At 44.0% G+C, this 19026-nt stretch overlaps 1 protein-coding gene across 5 annotated transcripts in view; it reads left to right on the top strand.

Annotated features, from left to right (window-relative positions):
- Positions 1–19026, top strand: part of ARHGEF11 (Rho guanine nucleotide exchange factor 11) — a 130174-nt gene that overhangs the window by 98602 nt on the left and 12546 nt on the right. For all 5 annotated transcript variants that reach the window (XM_060758238.2, XM_060758242.2, XM_060758239.2 and 2 more), the window contains 7 exons: positions 986–1164; positions 1266–1341; positions 2788–2955; positions 7112–7199; positions 9787–9894; positions 13057–13190; positions 15864–16106. In XM_060758238.2, coding sequence (XP_060614221.2) covers positions 986–1164; positions 1266–1341; positions 2788–2955; positions 7112–7199; positions 9787–9894; positions 13057–13190; positions 15864–16106 — 996 coding nt within the window. The remainder of the gene's footprint in view (positions 1–985; positions 1165–1265; positions 1342–2787; positions 2956–7111; positions 7200–9786; positions 9895–13056; positions 13191–15863; positions 16107–19026) is intronic.

Here is a 19026-nt window from a genome sequence, read left to right on the forward strand (position 1 = left end):
ATTACAAACTTAGCACAGCATACAGTTATATCTTGTATTTGCAGAGAAGTTCTTTTAATTACATATAGCCTTCGACAAACAACATCACAGCACAAGGAGAGAAAATACACTGTACATGACTTCCTTATATACAATTCATTTACACATAGCAATCTCTGATTGGTTCCCAACTCATTGACTCAACTCAAACCCAGGATTGCATCATTCACAATCACCTGGACTAGGCCAGAACACATTCCCCAATTTTGTTCTATATACAGTTAATGCATGACTCAGTATTTCCAATAGAAGCCCATTAGCAGTGCATGACTCAGCTATATTACATTACAATACATTGTAAAACCTGACATGTCTGTCTTGTCATTGTATAATTGGCATTGAATGTTTGCTGTATATGTGTTCAGTGATCCACCCTGAGTCATCTTCGGATTTTTGTTTGTTTTGTTTGTTTTATGTCAGGAGTGACTTGAGAAACTGCAAGTCGCTTCTGGTGTGAGAGATTGGCCGTCTGAAAGAACGTTGCCCAGGGGGACGTTGCCCGAATGTTTTGACATTTTGCCATCCTTGTGGGAGGCTTCTCTCATGTCCCCTCATGGGGAGCTGGAGCTGACAGAGGGAGCTCATCCACGCTCTCCCCTGATTTGAACCACTGATCTGTCGATCAGCAGTCCTGCCGGCATAAAGGTTTAACCCCATTGTGCCACAAAGGGCTCCCTTTGGGATGAGAAGGGCAGAGTATAAGTCCTGTAAATAATAATAATAATAATAATAATAATAATAATAATAATAATAGCAATGGAAGAAATACAGTAAATTGGATGGAGCTCCCAAGATAGCCGTTGTCTTTCCCCCAGCATGTGCACAGATGAACATACGCCAACTGGCTTTAGAGAGTTGTGGGGCAGTTTCTGTTGGAGCTGTGTCTCCTTCCTAATCGGGCCTGCTTTTGTCTGTTTGAGATCTCAGCCTTTGCCTCTTTACTTAGAAGAGACGTCGGAGCACCAGAAACTGTGCCGGGCCAGGAACCACTGCCGGGAGATCCTCCGGTACGTGAACGAGGCAGTGAAGCGGGCAGAGAACCAACACCGTCTGGAGGCCTACCAGAAGCGCCTAGATGCCACCTCTCTGGAGAGGACTAGCAACCCCTTGGCAGCCGAGTTCAAGGTGGGGCCTACGTTCCTCCGGCGTTTCTTTTGCCCTCTTCCGCTTTGGTTTTCTGCTCTCCTCTCTTGAAAACTTTGCCTTTTTCTACTTCTTCTGACTAGAATCTTGACCTCCGAAGCCGGCGCATGATCCACGAGGGACTCCTGAGTTGGCGCATCAGCAAAGACAAGACTGTGGGTCTGTAACCGACACCGAGAACTGTCTCAGGGGAACTCGGGGAGTCAGTGGGAGGTGGATGCCCCCTGTCTTTATTGGTGTCTATAATACGAGGGTTGAATGAAAAGTAATGCCTCCACCTTCGTTACTTGGGTTTGGATGGGAATATTTTAGTCAGTCCCCCCCCCTCCTCCTCCTCAATGGGCCACACTTGAAATCTCGAAACATGATCCTCAAGTTCTCTCTCTACCGTCTCTCCTCCCAGCTAAACATCCCCCAGGAGAGGAAAGGATGAAGGAAAAAGAGAAGGAAGGGAATGGAAGGAGGGAGGGGAGGGGAGGAGGGATGAAACAAATAGAGAAGGAAAGACAAAGGCAGGAAGGAAGGAGAAAGTGAGAAGGAAGGAGGGAGAAAGAAGGAAGGGAGAGAGGGAGGAAAGGAAGGAAGGAAAGAGAGATGGGAGGGAGGAAAGGAATGGAAGGAGGGAGGGGAGGGAGAGAGTGACAAAAGAGAGAAGGAAGGAAGAACAATGGAAGGAAGGAAGGAAAGAGAAAGAGCTAGGGAAGGAGGGAGGAAAGAGGGAACGATGAAAGAGTGGAAGAGAAGGAAGAAGGGAGGAAGAGGGAAGGGAGGGAGGGAAGAGAGGAGGAAAGGAATGGAAGGAGGGAGGGAGGGAAGGAGAAAGGAAAGAGAGGAGGGAGGGAGGAAAGGAATGGAAAGAGGGAGGGGAGGGAGGAAAGAGAAGGAAGAAAAGACAAAGGAAGGAATGAAGGAGAAAGAGGGAAGAAGGGAGGAAAGGGGGAAGGAAAGAAGAACGAAAGGGTGAAAGAGAAGGAAGGAGGGAGAAAGAGGGAAGGAAGGGAGGGAGGGAAGGAGGAAAGAGAGAGGGAAGGAAGGGAGGAAAGGAATGGAAGGAGGGAGGGGAGGGAGAGAGGGATGAAAAAGAGAAGGAAAGAAAAGGGAAAGAAGGAATGAAGTAGAAAGAGAGAGGGAAGGAGGAAGGAAGGAAGGCAAGAAGGAAGGAAGGATAGAATGGTGAGAGAGAGGAGGGCTTGAGAAAAGAGCTCAAGGGGCCACACCCGGTCCCCGAGCCTAGGTTTGCTTCAAAATGTTACTAGGATACAAATCCAATGCCATGTGTCAAGTCACAGTTGCAAACCTGGGAAAGCTCACCCAAAAATGGGAGAAAACAGGGCCGTTTTGGTTGTTGTCCAGTTTCCCAGAAGGAAGGCCCGTTTCAAGTCAAAATGCCCAAGTGGGGAGGCTTCTGAGAAATCAAATGAGGCGTATGTGTGCCCTGCCACCCATCACTGGGACACTTCAAAATTTGACAGTGTTCTCAGTTGTCACCCAAGTTGCAAACACCTCTCTCTCAACAGGAGGGTGTGTTCCTGTTCAGCTTCCAGTTCCATCCTAAGGAGTCCCTCCCTCCCTCCCTCCCTTTTGTGCTTCCTTCCCGTCTGGCAGATGTCCACGTGCTGCTCCTGGAAGACCTCCTGGTCCTCCTCCAGCGACAGGATGAGAAGCTGGTCCTGAAGTGCCACAGCAAGATGACGCTGGGCTCCTCGGACATCAAGCAGACTTTCAGCCCTGTACTCAAGCTCAACTCGGTCCTCATCCGCTCTGTGGCCACAGGTAAACAGCTTTTGCACCTCACTCTGTGTCCTGTTCTTTCCACCTTGTGTCTCCTGCTCAGCTCTGACCTCACCCTTGCCCATGTGGTGGGGTCAGAAAATGATCATTTGTATAATCTTAGGAGGAAAGGAATAGCCATATGGTGTGTTTATGGAGACGAGATGTTCCTTGCGTACAGCCAAATTCAGTGGTTGTCCCTAGACTCTAGAACTCTCTTCCTGGTGAAACCGGAATGGCTTCATGCTTGCTGCGCTTCTGTTGGCAGGCAAAGACTTTATTTAGAGTGTATGTTTGAAAATGTTTTTTCAAACATACACTCTAAATAATTTAATTTAATTCAGATTGAAAGTTTTTGATGTTCACCTTTTAAATGCTCTGGCTGTTTTGAATCCTGTGCTGAAAAGCAATAATAATAACAATATTATCAATAATAATAATAATAATAATAATAATAATCCATTCCGTACATTGATGATCTAAAGCTTTATGAAAGATCAGCTTCTAAGTGACAAAATGATACTGGAGTATTGCAAAAGCTGCAAAACAAACCTCTATACAACTTGGATTGATTACAAAAAAGCATTTGACTCACTGGCACATTGTTGGATTATCAAATGTCTAGATGTCATCGGGGTTTGTGAAAATATTAGAAAGTTCACCGAAAATGCAATGAAACAATGGAAAACCGAGTTGTTCATGGGAAATGAAAGCTAGGGAACATCAAGAGAGGAATTTTCCAGAGTGACTCATCATTGCAATGATCCCTCTGTCAGTCATTTTACAGAAAACAAACCTGGGCTACCAAACAGCACGAAATTCACCAAAAATGTCCTACTTGCTGTACATGGATGATATAAAGCAGGGGTCCTCAAACTAAGGCCCGGGGGCTGGATACGGCCCTCCAAGGTAATTTACCCGGCCCTCACTCAGGGTCAATCTAAGTCTGAAATGATTTGAAAGCACACAACAACAACAACCCTACCTCATCAGACAAAAGCAGGCCCACACTTCCCATTAAAATATTAATAAGTTTATATTTTTAAAATTATTTTTCATTCTAATTATTGTGTTGTTTTTAAGTGGTTTTTTCACAATAAATAAGATATGTCCAGAGTGCATAGGAATTCATTCATGTTTTTTTTTTTTTCAAATTATAATCCGGCCTTGTGCTGGCACGGCTGTACCAGGAGATTTGAATTTCTTTTCTTGCACTGTTAATTCATTTGAATTCATTTGGGCCTTGCATTTGGCAATTGGGTAGCTTTCCCCAGGTTGCAATCATAGGGCCAACAACCTATCAATCATCGTTAGAGCCTTTAGATCCGCCCCTTTCCCCTTTTCCCTTTTGGAGGGAAAAGGGGACTTTCAGTTCGGTCTCACAGTTTGGAGCCCTACAGTAGGATGTGTGGGCTTCTTTCTACCCCATCTGTAAAAAGCTTCGCTTCTTACAACTCTGCCGGGGCCAAAGATATAGATCTACAGCCAGCTTTTGCTGGGGGAAAAGGAAAACCTCTACAGCTTTGCTGGAGAGTAAAGTTACAGTTCCACAGCGTTTTTGGAGAAACTAAAAGGACACCAGCTTGGCAGATCTGCAACAACCATTCCCTGGTAAGGGACCACTCGGGCAATGCATAACGCAGCTTGGAGCCGGGAGTTGAAGCCTCACACCAGCAGGGTTAAGAAAGATTGCCCAAGGAGGGGTCGGAAGGTTTCTCTAAAGAGGAAAGGAACAGTTTATCAAGCAGTTAAAGAAAGCTACCAATTTTTCAAGATTATATGGCATTTTATTCATTTGTTCGAAGATTTAAGCCTTAATAAAGAACTTTGTTGGACTTATTTTGAGCCTCTACATAACTTTGTGTTGGGAAACCTAAGGGACCCTTTAGCTGAGGCACCCCAGTGGCCCGTTGGGCATACAGAAAGCACGTCCTGTAAACAGACATTGTCATAGGCCCAGCGTGCAACAGCACAGGCCCTCCAACAGTTTGAGGGACTGTGACCTGGCCCTCTGTTTAAAAAGTTTGAGGACCCCTGATCTAAAGCTTTACAGAAAATCAGAAACTGAAATCAAGTCATTGACCAACACAGTCAGAATCTTCAGCACTGACATCAGTATGGAGTTCGGCCTAGACAAATGCACCACGGTGGCATTAAAGAAAGTTGATTATTTTGTGGATTATTTTACACTATGTCTTGTATTTTGCACCTGTTTTTCTATGTTGTACACCGCAGTGAGTCGCCCCTGGACTGAGAATTGCGGTATATAAGAGAAGTAAATAAATAAATAGAGGGAAAATTACATACAGCGAGGGCAGAGAGATGCCAAATGGACAGACCATAAAGTGCAATCAGCCTGAAGCCTACAAATATCTTGGCATACTACAGCTGGACAGTATCAAGCATGGGCATGTGAAGAATGTGGTCAGCAAAGAATATGTCCAAAGGGTCAGAAAGGTTTTGAAGAGCAAATTAAATGGTGGAAATACAATCAAGGCTCTCAACCCCTGGGCCATCCCCATCATTAGATACACTGCTGGGATTGTGAACTGGACACAAACAGCGCTGGATGATGTGGACACGCCCTGGCAGATGATGTGAAAGGCGGTCAAGAACCAACGTTGAGGGAAGTCAATAGTAGAAAACTGCTTCAAATGCAAAGACATAGAGTAAATACCATAAAAACACAATTCAGTGCAGAAGAGAAAACTGGCAAAAGAAGGCTCTCCATGGACAGTTCCTGAGAAAAACTGAGAGCCAAATTGACAAAGAAAAAACATGGCTGTGGCTCACAAATGGGACTTTGAAAAAGGAGACAAAGGAGGACCTGATTCTAGCAGCCCAAGAGCAAGCCATTGGAACAAATGACATCCAAGCCAGAATTGAAAAGTCGACGACAGATTCGAAGTGTAGACTCTGCAAGGAAGCAGATGAAACAATAGATCACATCCTCAGCTGCTGCAAGAAGATCGCGCAGACGGACTATAAGCCGAGGCTTAATACCATTTCTCAGATGATCTATAGGAACTTGTGCCACAAATACCATTTGCCTGCAACAACAACAACAACAAAAAAAGCCTGAAAAGGTTACGGAAAATGAACATGTCAAACTACTCTGGGACTTCCAAATTCAGATTATTTATTTATTTACTTATTTACAGTCACCCCGCAGGGGACTCAGGGTGGATTACAGTGTACACATATATGGCAAATATTCAATGCCAATTTTGACCTACAACATATGCAGACATACACAGAGGCTATTTAACTTTTTCTGGCCGCCAGGGGAGCTGTCGCTTTCATCGTCCATCTGCGACACTGATGAAGTACTTCCGCATTCCCCGCATGCTTTTTTGAGGCCATAAAAAAGACTCCAGCAAAACACTCCAGTGCTTTGCTGGAGTCTTTTTTATGGCCTTATAAATTAGTTAATTTAGCCTCCCCACACTTTAAGGTGTACCTAATTTTCCTACTTGACAGATGCAACTGTCTTTCGGGTTGCAAAGGTCGACAACAGGCTACACAATTGGCTACACACTCCAACCTGGGCTGGCTTCGAACTCATGACCTTTTGGTCAGAGTGATCTTAATGCAGCTGACACTCAGCCAGCTGCGCCACAATCCCGGTGACAGAGTTTTGGAGCACAAGACTCCTGACCTCACAATTGTGGAAATAAATTGTTGATGTTGCAATCCCAGCTGACAACAAGACTGAAGAGAAATAACTGGAAAGCTGACACAATATGAGCATTTAAAGATCGAACTGCAAAGACACAAGCCAGTAAAGGTGGTCCCAGTGGTGATCAGCACACTGGGTGCAGTGCCTCAAGACCATGGCCTGCACTTAATAATCGGTGCTGACCAAATTACCATCTGCCAGGTGCAGAAGGTCACCCTACTGGGATCTGCACATATTATTCTCTGATACATCACACAGTCCTAGGCACTTGGGAAGTGTGCGACGTGTGATCGAATACAAAACCCAGCAGGGTGATCTTGTTTGCTGTTTACTAATCTTGTTGTATATAATAATAATAGTAATAATAATAATAATAATAATAATACAGTTAAAACTTGTGCACCAGCTGCCCTTGTACCTTGAGATGCCAGACTTGGCCATGGTAGTCCACGCCTTAAGTCACATCCCGTCTCCCCCTAGATAAGCGAGCGCTCTTCATCATCTGCACATCTGAACTGGGACCTCAGATCTATGAGCTGGCTGCCTCGACGTCATCAGAGAAAAACACGTAAGGTTTCAACTTCGCAAATGGGTGAGAGAGGAAGAGTGCAAGACAGTGTGTGTCTGAATTGTTGTAAGTTTTCCGAGCTGTCTGGCCATGTTCCAGAAGCATTCTCTCCTGATGTTTCGCCTGCATCTATGGCAGGCATCCTCAGAGGTTGTGAGGTCTGTTGGAAACTAGGCAAGTGACGTATATATATCTGTGGAATAATATCTAGGGTGGGAGAAAGAACTCTTGTCTGTTGGAGGTAGGTGTGAATGTTTCAATTGGCATTTAAAGCCTGGCTGGTTCCTACTTGGGGGAATCCTTTGTTGGGAGGTGTTAGCTGACCTATTAAATGCTAATCAAGGCGACTAATTGCAGCAGGGGAATTCCAGACAGGAAACAATCAGGGCCGGCTAATACCTCTCAACAGCGAATACCTCCCAGTTTTCATGGTGTGGCTTCTTATTGCCTTTGTTGAGAGATCTAACTCATTTTCATGGAGGGACACATCAGCCTTATGGTTGCCTTCAAAGGGCCACTGAATCTATGGGTAGAGAATCTGTGGATAAGAAGGGCCAACTATAATCGTTTTACATAGTGCTCTGCCATGCGGAATGGGGATAATGGGAGTGGCAACCCAACATCACTGGTGGCTGTGAGGTTGGGGAAAGGTTAAAGGGCATTTTAAAGCCCAACCTCAAATCCACAAGCCTTGGGTGTTGTTGTATCTCAGCTTCCATCAGGTCTAGTCATTATGTCTGATCATTTTTTGTGTGTGTGTGTCAAGAGCGACTTGAGAAACTGCATGTCGCTTATGGTGTGAGTGTCAGGAGTGAGTAAAGGCTTATGGTTTGAGTGTCAGAATGGAAGACGGCATTTAACTATCCACTAGGGGCATTTCAGTACAAAGTGTTACCTTTTGGTTTGACTGGAGCTCCTCGAGTATTCATGCAAATGATAAACGAGGTCCTATACCCATTGTTGTATAAGGAGTTTTTGGTTTACTTAGATGACATCTTAATCTTTTCTCGAACAATGGAAGAACACATTCCGCTAGTGAAGCAAGTGTTACAAAGCCTAAGACAAGCACAGCTCTATGCAAAATTGTCAAAGTGTGAGTTTCACAAAGAAAGACTGGATTATTTGGGGTATCGTATATCCTGTGACGGGATAGAAATGGACCCCAATAAAGTACAGGATGTATTAGACTGGGAAGCACCCAAAACTAGAAGACAGTTGCAAAGTTTTTGGGGGTTTGCAAATTTCTATAGGCAGTTTATCCAAGGCTTTGCCAAAATAGCAGCCCCCCTTACAGAATTGTTGTAAACTAAGGGAAGGGGAGAGTCTGTTAAAGTGAAGTCCCCGGATGCTAAGCTACAGTGGACTGAGTAGTGTCTTAATGTAAGACTGTAGGTTTTATATAGCAATATTAAATGATCACTCACCAGCCGGTTTTGCTTTGAAATGAATATATTGCAACAAGCTCTAATAAGGAAACTGAGAAGAGGGGGGAGATGGGCAGGAAAGAAATATAAAAGGAAATGGTGGTGGGAAAAAGTCAGTAGTGTCTTTCTTTGCTGCAGAGATACAAGCAATATATTCATTTCAAAGCAAAACCGGCTTGTGAGTGATCATTTAATATTGCTATATAAAACCTACAGTCTTACAGTGAGAGAATTGGGCGTCTAAAAGGACGTTGCCCAGGGGACACCTAGAATCATAGAATCAAGGAGTTGGAAGAGACCTCATGGGCCATCCAGTCCAACCCCCTGCCAAGAAGCAGGGATATTGCATTCAAATCACCCCTGACAAATGGCCATCCAGCCTCTGCTTAAAAGCTTCCAAAGAAGGAGCCTCCACCACACTCCAGGGCAGAGAGTTCCACTGCTGAACGGCTCTCACAGTCAGGAAGTTCTTCCTAATGTTCAGATGGAATCTTCTCTCTTGTAGTTTGAAGCCATTGTTCCGCGTCCTAGTCTCCAAGGAAGCAGAAAACAAGCTTGCTCCCTCCTCCCTGTGGCTTCCTCTCACATATTTATACATGGCTATCATATCTCCTCTCAGCCTTCTCTTCTTCAGGCTAAACATGCCCAGCTCCCCAAGCCGCTCCTCATAGGGCTTGTTCTCCAGATCCTTGATCATTTTAGTCACCTGGATATTTTGATGTTTTACCATCCTGTGGGAGGCTTTTCTCATGTCCCCGCATGGGGAGCTGGAGCTGAAAGAGGGAGCTCAACCCGCTCTTCCCATATTGGAACCGCTGACCAGTCGGTCAGCAGTCCTGCTGGTACAAGGGTTTAACCCATTGCACTTCACGAGTCTCCGTGTCTGATGATAAAGAACACAGGAGTTGTAGTCCAGCATCTGAAGGGCCACATGAAATGATATCGAGGGCTGGATTCGGCCCATGGGCCTTGAGTGTAAAACATGTGGTTTAGACAGTGAGGAGGAGGAAGAACAGTGGGAGGGGTTGCTGAAGTGCCATCTGAGCAGGGTAAACAGAAGGGAGATGGGAATGGGTGATGTGGGGAAACCAAAGGGGAGGCACATAATCGCTGTGGGATTCCCTGCTGTGCCCTTTTTCAGGGAGTCTGTCCTTGCTTGGCAGGTGGATGGGACATTTGGATGAGGCGGTGAAGAACGCCACTCGGAACGCCACTCTGCCCCCCAAGCGCCACTCCCAGGAGGTGCCTCTGCCCCCGGCAGCCCCATCTAGGTGAGGAAGAGGAAGGACACTTGGGGTCCCAACCTGGGTGAAGAAGTTGGTGGGAGAGGGAATCTTGAGCAGACGGTGGCCTAAGACATGTCTAATTGTATAATTTATTTATTTATTTATTTATTTACTGCATTTGTTGACCGCCGTTCTCAGCCCTAGGGCGACTCACGGCGGTGTACAACATATAAAAACAGTTTACAATAGACAATATCACAATATCACAATAAAATCAACATAACAATCAATAATACCATTACACTAAAACATCCGCGCCGTCTCATTGTAGAATCATAAACCAAACTCGTTATCCATATTCCGTTCCGATCGTCATTACCAATAATTGTAGCACTTAGTCAAACGCCTTCTCAAATAACCATGTCTTTAGACTCTTGCGGAATGCCATAAGGGAGGGAGCCTGTCTGATATCTACAGGGAGGGCGTTCCACAGCCGGGGGGCCACCACCGAGAAGGCCCTATCTCTCGTCCCCGCCAGACGTGCCTGTGAGGCAGGCGGGATCGAGAGAAGGGCCTCCCCAGACGATCTCAAGGTCCTCGTGGGCTCATAGGCCGAGATACGGTCAGAAAGGTATTTTGGGCCGGAACCGTTTAGGGCTTTGTAGGCCAACACCAGCACCTTGAATTGGGCCCGGTAGCAGATCGGCAGCCAGTGGAGCTGGAACAACAAGGGCGTTGTGTGCTCCCTGCGTCCCGCTCCTGTTAGTAACATGGCTGCCGCGCGCTGGACTAGCTGAAGCTTCCGGGCCGTTTTCAAGGGCAGCCCCACGTAGAGAGCGTTGCAGTAGTCAAGGCTCTCTAATACTAATATATATAATATTATAATACTAATAAATACATACGAATATTGTGCTATGCTAATATAATATATTGTATATACATATAATATTGATAATAATATAAAGTTATACAATACTAATAATAATACAATATAATAATTATATATTACATTTAATCTATATAAATAAAAATGTAATGTTCGTTTGTGGGATTAACAGAACTCAAAAACCACTGGACGAATTGACACCAAATTTGGACACAAGACACCTAACAACCCAATGTATGTCCTTCACTCGAAAAATTGATTTTGTCATTTGAGAGTTGTAGTTGCTGGGATTTATAGTTCACCTACAATCAAAGAGCATTCTGAACCCCACCAACGATGGAATTGAACCAAACTTGGCACACAGTTCTCCCATGACCAACAGAAAATACTAGAAGCGTTTGATGGGCAGTGTCCTTTGGTTTTGGAGTTGTAGTTCACCTACATCCAGAGATCACTGCGCACTCAAACAATGATGGATCTGGACCAAACTCTACACGAATACTCAATATGCCCAAATGTGAATACTGGTGGAGTTTGGGGAAAATAGAATCCTGACATTTGGGAGTTGTAATTGCTGGGATTTATAGTTCACCTACAATCACAGAGCATTCTGAACCCCACCAACGATAGAATTGGGCCAAACCTCCCACTCAGGACCCCCATGTGGGCCAGAGCAATGCGTGGCAGGGGAAGGCTAGTATCTATATAAATAAGAATGTAATGTTCGTTTGTGGGATTAACAGAACTCAAAAACCACTGGGCAAATTGACACCAAATTTGGACACAATACACCTCCCAGGCCAATGAGTGACCATGAAAAACACTGAACAACAAAGCGGAAAAGACTTTAGAAGCCAATTTTTTTAAAAAAATACATTACAATGCATGCACAAAATGACATATATACACATATACACAAATATATACACACACAAAACACATATACACAGACTGAGCCACAGCAGCGTGTGGCAGGGGACGGCTAGTTACTAATAATATTACAGGATAGTGGCATAGTACAGTATATTAATATATAATACTAATATTGTGCTAGGCTAATAATAAAATATATTGTATATACAAATAATATTGATAATAATATAAAGTAATACAATACTAATAATAATACAATATAGTAATTATGTATTACATATAATATTGCTAATAATATTGCAGGATAGTGGTATAGTACAAGATATTAATATATTATACTAATATTGTGCTATGCTAATAATATAATATATTGTATATACATATAATATTGATAATAATATTATAAAGTAATACAATACTAATAATAATACAATAAAATAATTATATATGACATATGTGTGTCTATGTGTGGTTTTGCATTGCAATGTATTATTTTTTACTTTTTAAGTCTCCTCTGCTGTGTTTTTCAGTGTTTTTATGAGTGATGGTCACTTGTTAGCTGATACGTGTATTGTGTCCAAATTTGGTGTCAACTCATCCTGTGGTTTTTGAGTTATGTTAATCCCACAAATGAACATTTTATTTATATAAATACATACATATAATATTGATAATAATATTATAAAGTAATACAATACTAATAATAATACAATATAATAATTATATATTACATGTAATATTACTAATAATATTGCAGGATAGTGGCATAGTACAAGATATTAATATATAAAACTAATATTGTGCTATACTAATAATATAATATATTGTATATACATTATTGCTAATAATATTATAAAGTAATACAATACTAATAATAATACAATATAATAATTATATATTACATGTAATATTACTAATAATATTGCAGGATAGTGGCATAGTACAAGATATTAATACATAATACTAATATTGTGCTATACTAATAATATAATGTATTGTATATACATATAATATTGATAATATTATAAAGTAATACAATACTAATAAAAACACAATATAATAATTATATATTACATGTAATATTACTAATAATATTGCAGGATAGTGACATAGTACAAGATATTAATACATAATACTAATATTGTGCTATACTAATAATATAATGTATTGTATATACATATAATATTGATAATATTATCAAGTAATACAATACTAATAATAATACAATGTAATAATTATATATTTCATGTAATATTAATAATAGTGAAGGATAGTAGTATAGTGCAATATATTAACATTTAATACTAATATTGTGCTAGGCTAATAATATATTGTATATACATATAACTTGTAAGTTGCTCTGAGTCCCCTTCGAGGTGAGAAGGGCAGGATGTAAACGTTATAAATAGATAAATAAATAAATACCCTCTTCCCTTTCTTGTCCTCAGCCTTGTGCTCCAGGATGCGGACATGACCCAGGACAGCTGTGCCTCAAGCCAAGATGCAGAGGAGGAGCAGGAGGAAGTGGAGGAGCAGGAAGAGGAGGAGCAGGTGGAGGAAGAAGAAGAAGCAGGAGGTTCAGGTGCACAGCTAGTGGATGATCCACAGGAAAAGTGGGCACCAACATCTGGAAGTAGCCCTTCCACCCTGCAAGTTGGCCCAGGGTAGTGACACAAATGGCATCTCCCTTCCAGGGGTTGAGCACAGGAGGGAAGGAGAAGAGAAGAGAAGACCCCGCCACCAGCCCCTTGTTGGTTATTTGACCTCAGAGCGTCTGCTAAGAGGCACAAAACAAATGAAGCATACTGGCTTCGGCACTTAGAATCCTAGAGTTGGAAGAGACCTCATGGGCCATCCAGTCCAACCCCATTCTGCCAAGAAGCAGGAAAATCGCATTCAAAGCATCCCTGACAGATGACCATCCAGCCTCTGTTTAAAAGCTTCCAAAGAATGAGCTTCCACCACACTCCAGGGCAGAGAGTTCCACTGCTGAACGGCCCTCACAGGAAGTTCTTTCTCATGTTCAGATGGAATCTCCTTTCTTGTAGTTTGAAGCCGTTGCTCCATTGCGTCCTAGTCTCCAGGGAAGCAGTAAACAAGCTTGCTCCCTCCTCCCTGTGACTTCCTCTCACATATTTATACATGGCTATCATAGAATCATAGAATCAAAGAGTTGGAAGAGACCTCATGGGCCATCCAGTCCAACCCCCTGCCAAGAAGCAGGAATATTGCATTCAAATCACCCCTGACAGATGGCCATCCAGCCTCTGCTTAAAAGCTTTCAAAGAAGGAGCCTCCACCACACTCCGGGGCAGAGAGTTCCACTGCTGAACGGCTCTCACAGTCAGGAAGTTCTTCCTCATGTTCAGATGGAATCTCCTTTCTTGTAGTTTGAAGCCATTGTTCTGCGTCCTAGTCTCCAAGGAAGCAGAAAACAAACTTGCTCCCTCCTCCCTGTGACTTCCTCTCACATATTTATACATGGCTATCATATCTCCTCTCAGCCTTCTCTTCTGCAGGCTAAACATGCCCAGCTCTTTAAGCCACTCCTCATAGGGCTTGTTCTCCAGACCCTTGATATTGTAGTCGCCCTAAAAGATTTATTGATTTATTGACTTAAAGATTTATTGCTGTTTTTTCTAAAAACTACAAAAACTATGTACACAGAAGTAGCCAAAGACACATCTTTCCTCTTGACCGGACATTGGTAAAAGAAGAACATGTGCTGGAATGTGTGACAGGACAGGAACAGTGCAGAGTTACGCTCTAGGCAAAAATCATAGCTCTGTGCAATTAACCCTTGCACAACATTACATTTCTTACATCGAACACAGAGTTTAAACCAGTGGTTCTCAACCTTCCTAATGCCGCAACCCCTTAAAACAGTTCCTCAGAACTTCCTGACTGTGAGAGCCGTTCAGCAGTGGAACTCTCTGCCCTGGAGTGTGGTGGAAGCTCCTTCTCTGGAAGCTTTTAAACAGAGGCTGGATGGCCATCTGTCAGGGGTGATTTGAATGCAATATTCCTGCTTCTTGGCAGAATGGGGTTGGACTGGATGGCCCATGAGGTCTTTTCCAACTCTTTGATTCTATGATTCTATGTTGTGGTGACCCCCAAACATAACATTATTTTCGTGGCTACTGCATAATTGTAATTTTGCTACTGTTATTAATTGTAATGTAAATACATGATATGCAGGATGTATTTTCATTTACTGGACCAAATATGGCACAAATACCCAATACGCCCAAATTAGAATACTGGGGGTGGGGGGGGGATTGATTTTGTTGTTTGGGAGTTGTAGTTGCAGGGTTTTATAGTTCACCTACAACCAGAGAGCATTCTAAACTCCACCAATGGTGGAAGTGAACCAAACGGCACACAGATCATGGGAGCATGATCAACAGAAAATACTGGAAGGGTTTAGTGGTGATTGGGAGCCCCCGGTGGCACAGTGGATTAAAGCACTGAGCTGCTGAGCTTGTTGATCGAAAGGTCGCAGGTTCGATTCCGGGGAGCGGCGTGAGCTTCCGCTGTCAGCCCTAGCTTCTGCCAACCTAGCAGTTCGAAAACATGCAAATGTGAGTAGATCAATAGGTACTGCTCCGGCGGGAAGGTAACGGCGCTCCATGCAGTCATGCCAGCCACATGACCTTGGAGGTGTCTACGGACAACGCTGGCTCTTCGGCTTAGAAATGGAGATGAGCACCACACCCCAGAGTCAGACATGACTGGACTTAATGTCAGGGGACTACCTTTACCTTAGTGGTGATTGGCCTTGAGTTTTAGAGTTGTAGTTCACCTTTATTCAGAGAGCACTATGGATTCAAACAATGACAGATCTGGACCAAAGTTGGCATGGATACTCAATATGCCCAAGTGTGAACACTGGTGGAGTTTGGGGAAAATAAACCTTGACATTTGGGAGTTGTAGTTGCAGGGATTTATAGTTCACCCACAATAAAAGAGCATTCTAAACCCCGCCAATGGTAGAAATGAGCCAAACTTCCCACACAGAACCCCCATGACCAACGGAAAATGGTTTTCTGATGGTCTTCGGCAACCCCTCTGACACCCCCCTCGTGACACCCCCTGCCCCCCGCTACCAGGGGTCCTGACCCCCAGGTTGAGAAACACTGGTTTAAATGATCATATTTTCACCACATTTAAACCACAGTACTGACACCCCTTTAGAAATTAGAATTAGAAATGGGCCATTTGAAAGCTTCTCTCTCTCGCCAATTGTCCTCCTCAGATGAGACCCCAACGGACACCCTTCTTGAAGAAACGCTTCCTGTCCCAATGGAGGTGAGACGCAATGAGGAGGAGGAGGAGGAGGAAGAGGAAGGCCAGCCGCCGACTGCTTCGCCGCAGATGCCCAGGGCAGTGGAACGGCTTCCGTTGGAGGACGGGATGGAGCCAAGCAGGTCCTCACAACCCTCTCCCCAAAGACAGCCTGCCTTTTCGGAGAGTCTGGCCGAATCGGCCATGGAGGATGGTGAGGCTCCCCTGAGTTTTCCCAGAGTTTTGTCCCCTAATGCTTTTCTGTGTCCTTGCAAAGGTCTGGACTTACATCTAGGACTGAGGGGAAAGGGGGCTGACCTTGCTGTATGGGGAACATGCCCCTGTGGGTTGCTGTTGAGGGTCCGCTTCCGACTGAGAGGTTGATTCTGTTGATTCTGCAGCTGATTCTTTCCTTGGTTGGAGCAGTTCGTGGAAATGACAGGGTTGTCAAAGGCTGGGGCGTTGTGTGGTTTCTAGGCTGTACGGCCATGTTCCAGCAGCATTTTCTCCTGACGTTTTGCCTGTATCTGTGGCTGGCATCTTCAGAGGATCTTCAAAAGATGTCAGCCACAGATCCAGGCGAAACATCAGGTGAAAATGCTGCTTATTTTGCCCAGCCATAGCAACACCAATGACTATCTCTCTCTCTCTCTCTCTATATATATATATATGTATATGTATATATAATCAATTTTATATACCGCTATTCCCCGAAGGCTTGGAGCGGTTTACAATATACAAATGCGATACATTACATTTAAAATCAAAGAAAATTTTCAGTTTATAGTATAAGATCAAGACCAGATTGAAGTCCAAAGAAAATAGCACAAAAATAAGAAACAATTATAAACTTATAAGACGCACTGAGTCCCCTTCAGGGTGGGAAGGGCGGCATATAAATGTAGTAAATATTCACAGGAACACCTCAGCAAGTGAGAGTCCAAAAGTGGCAGGCTCAGACCCAGGACTTCAATCATTGGCTGAGACTGGATGAGAAACTCCCTCCTGGGCGCACAATAAATAAATAATTTATTTATCGTGTCAGAAGCGAGTTGAGGGTACAGTTAAAATGCATTTAAAAACACAAACAAAAGAATTTGGCATGATGCTAAATGTCCTTTGAGCAGAAGCTGTCCACTCTGGTGTAAGAAGGTCCTCCATTGTGCATGTGGCAGGGCTCAGCTTGCACTGTAGTACATGGTCTGTGGTTTGCCCTTCTCCACACTCACATGTCGTGGACTCCACTTTGTGGCCCCATTTCTTAAGGTTAGCTCTGCATCTTGTGGTGCCAGATCACAGTCTGTTCAATGCCTTCCAGGTTGTCCACTCTTCTGTGTGCCCAGGAGGGAGTTTCTCATCCAGTCTCGGCCAATGATTGAAGTGCTGTGTTTGAGCCTGCCACTTGTGGACTCTCACTTGCTGAAGTGTTCCTGCGAGTATTTCTGTAGATCTTAAGAAGCTATTTCTTGATTTAAGGTGTTGCCTTACTGGCTGATATCTGAACAGAGGATGGGCCGGAGATGTCAATGCCTTGGTCCTTTCATAACAAGCTGCTACTTCCCGGCAGATGTCAGGTGGTGCAATACCAACTAAACAGTGTTATTTCTCTAGCAATGTGGGGTATAGATATCCTGGGCTAATGCAGCATGTCTCATTGAGAGTGTCATCCACTGTTTTGACGTGGTGAGATGTATTCCACATGGGCATGCGTATTCAGCAGCATAGTAGCAAAGCGCAAGGGCAGATGTCTTCACTGTGTCTGGTTGTGATTCCCAGGTTCTGCCAGTCAGCTTTCGTATGCTATTATTTCTAACACCCACTTTTTGTTTGCTAGTCAAGCAGTGCTTCTACTAAGTCAGAGCTTGGTCCAGAGTGACTCCCAGGTATTTGAGTGTACTCCAATGCTCCAGTGGGATTCCTTCCCAGGAAATTCTCAGAACTTGAGATGCTTGTCTGTTCTTAAGATATTTATTTATCGTGTCATCCGCAACCAGAACATTGTATTACATTTCTAACAGAACAAAACAAACAAACAGATAAAAAAACAACACAAATATTGCAAACTTGGTAGCTGATTAAATGTCCTTTGACCAGTATCTGGCCACTTGGAGTGCCTCTGGTGTTGCCGCAAGAAGGTCCTCCATCATGCATGTGGCAGGACTCAGGTTGCATTCCAGCAGGTGGTCAGTGGTCTGCTCTTCTCCGCACTCGCATGTCATGGATTCCACTTTGTAGCCCCATTTCTTGAGGTTGGCTCTGCATCTCGTGGTGCCAGAGCGCAGTCTGTTCAGCGCCTTCCAAGTCGCCCAGTCTTCTGTGTGCCCAGGGGGGAGTCTCTCATCTGGTATCACCCACGGATTGAGGTGCTGGGTTTGAGCCTGCCACTTTTGAACTCTCGCTTGCTGAGGTGTTCCAGCGAGTGTCTCTTAAGATGAAAAGTACACATCTGCATTTTAGATGGATTAGGAATGTATCCCTGTAATAGGCAGTCATAGAATCATAGAATCAAAGAGTTGGAAGAGACCTCATGGGCCATCCAGTCCAACCCCCTGCCAAGAAGCAGGAATATTGCATTCAAATCACCCCTGACAAATGGCCATCCAGCCTCTGCTTAAAAGCTTCCAAAGAAGGAGCCTCCACCACACTCCGGGGCAGAGAGTTCCACTGCTGAACGGCTCTCGCAGTCAGGAAGTTCTTCCTCATGTTCAGATGGAATCTCCTTTCTTGTAGTTTGAAGCCATTGTTCTGCATCCTAGTCTCCAAGGAAGCAGAAAACAAGCTTGCTCCCTCCTCCCTGTGGCTTCCTCTCACATATTTCATAGAATCATAGAATCATAGAATCAAAGAGTTGGAAGAGACCTCATGGGCCATCCAGTCCAACCCCCTGCCAAGAAGCAGGAATATTGCATTCAAATCACCCCTGACAAATGGCCATCCAGCCTCTGCTTAAAAGCTTCCAAAGAAGGAGCCTCCACCACACTCCGGGGCAGAGAGTTCCACTGCTGAACGGCTCTCACAGTCAGGAAGTTCTTCCTAATGTTCAGATGGAATCTCCTCTCCAGTAAGAGCACCTAAAGCTGCAGAGAGCTTCTGTTCAACCATTTCAAAGCTCCCTGCTTGAGCGGTGATGGCAC

Source organism: Anolis sagrei, chromosome 12, assembly GCF_037176765.1.
Source record: "Anolis sagrei isolate rAnoSag1 chromosome 12, rAnoSag1.mat, whole genome shotgun sequence".
Taxonomy (NCBI): Eukaryota; Metazoa; Chordata; class Lepidosauria; order Squamata; family Dactyloidae; genus Anolis; species Anolis sagrei.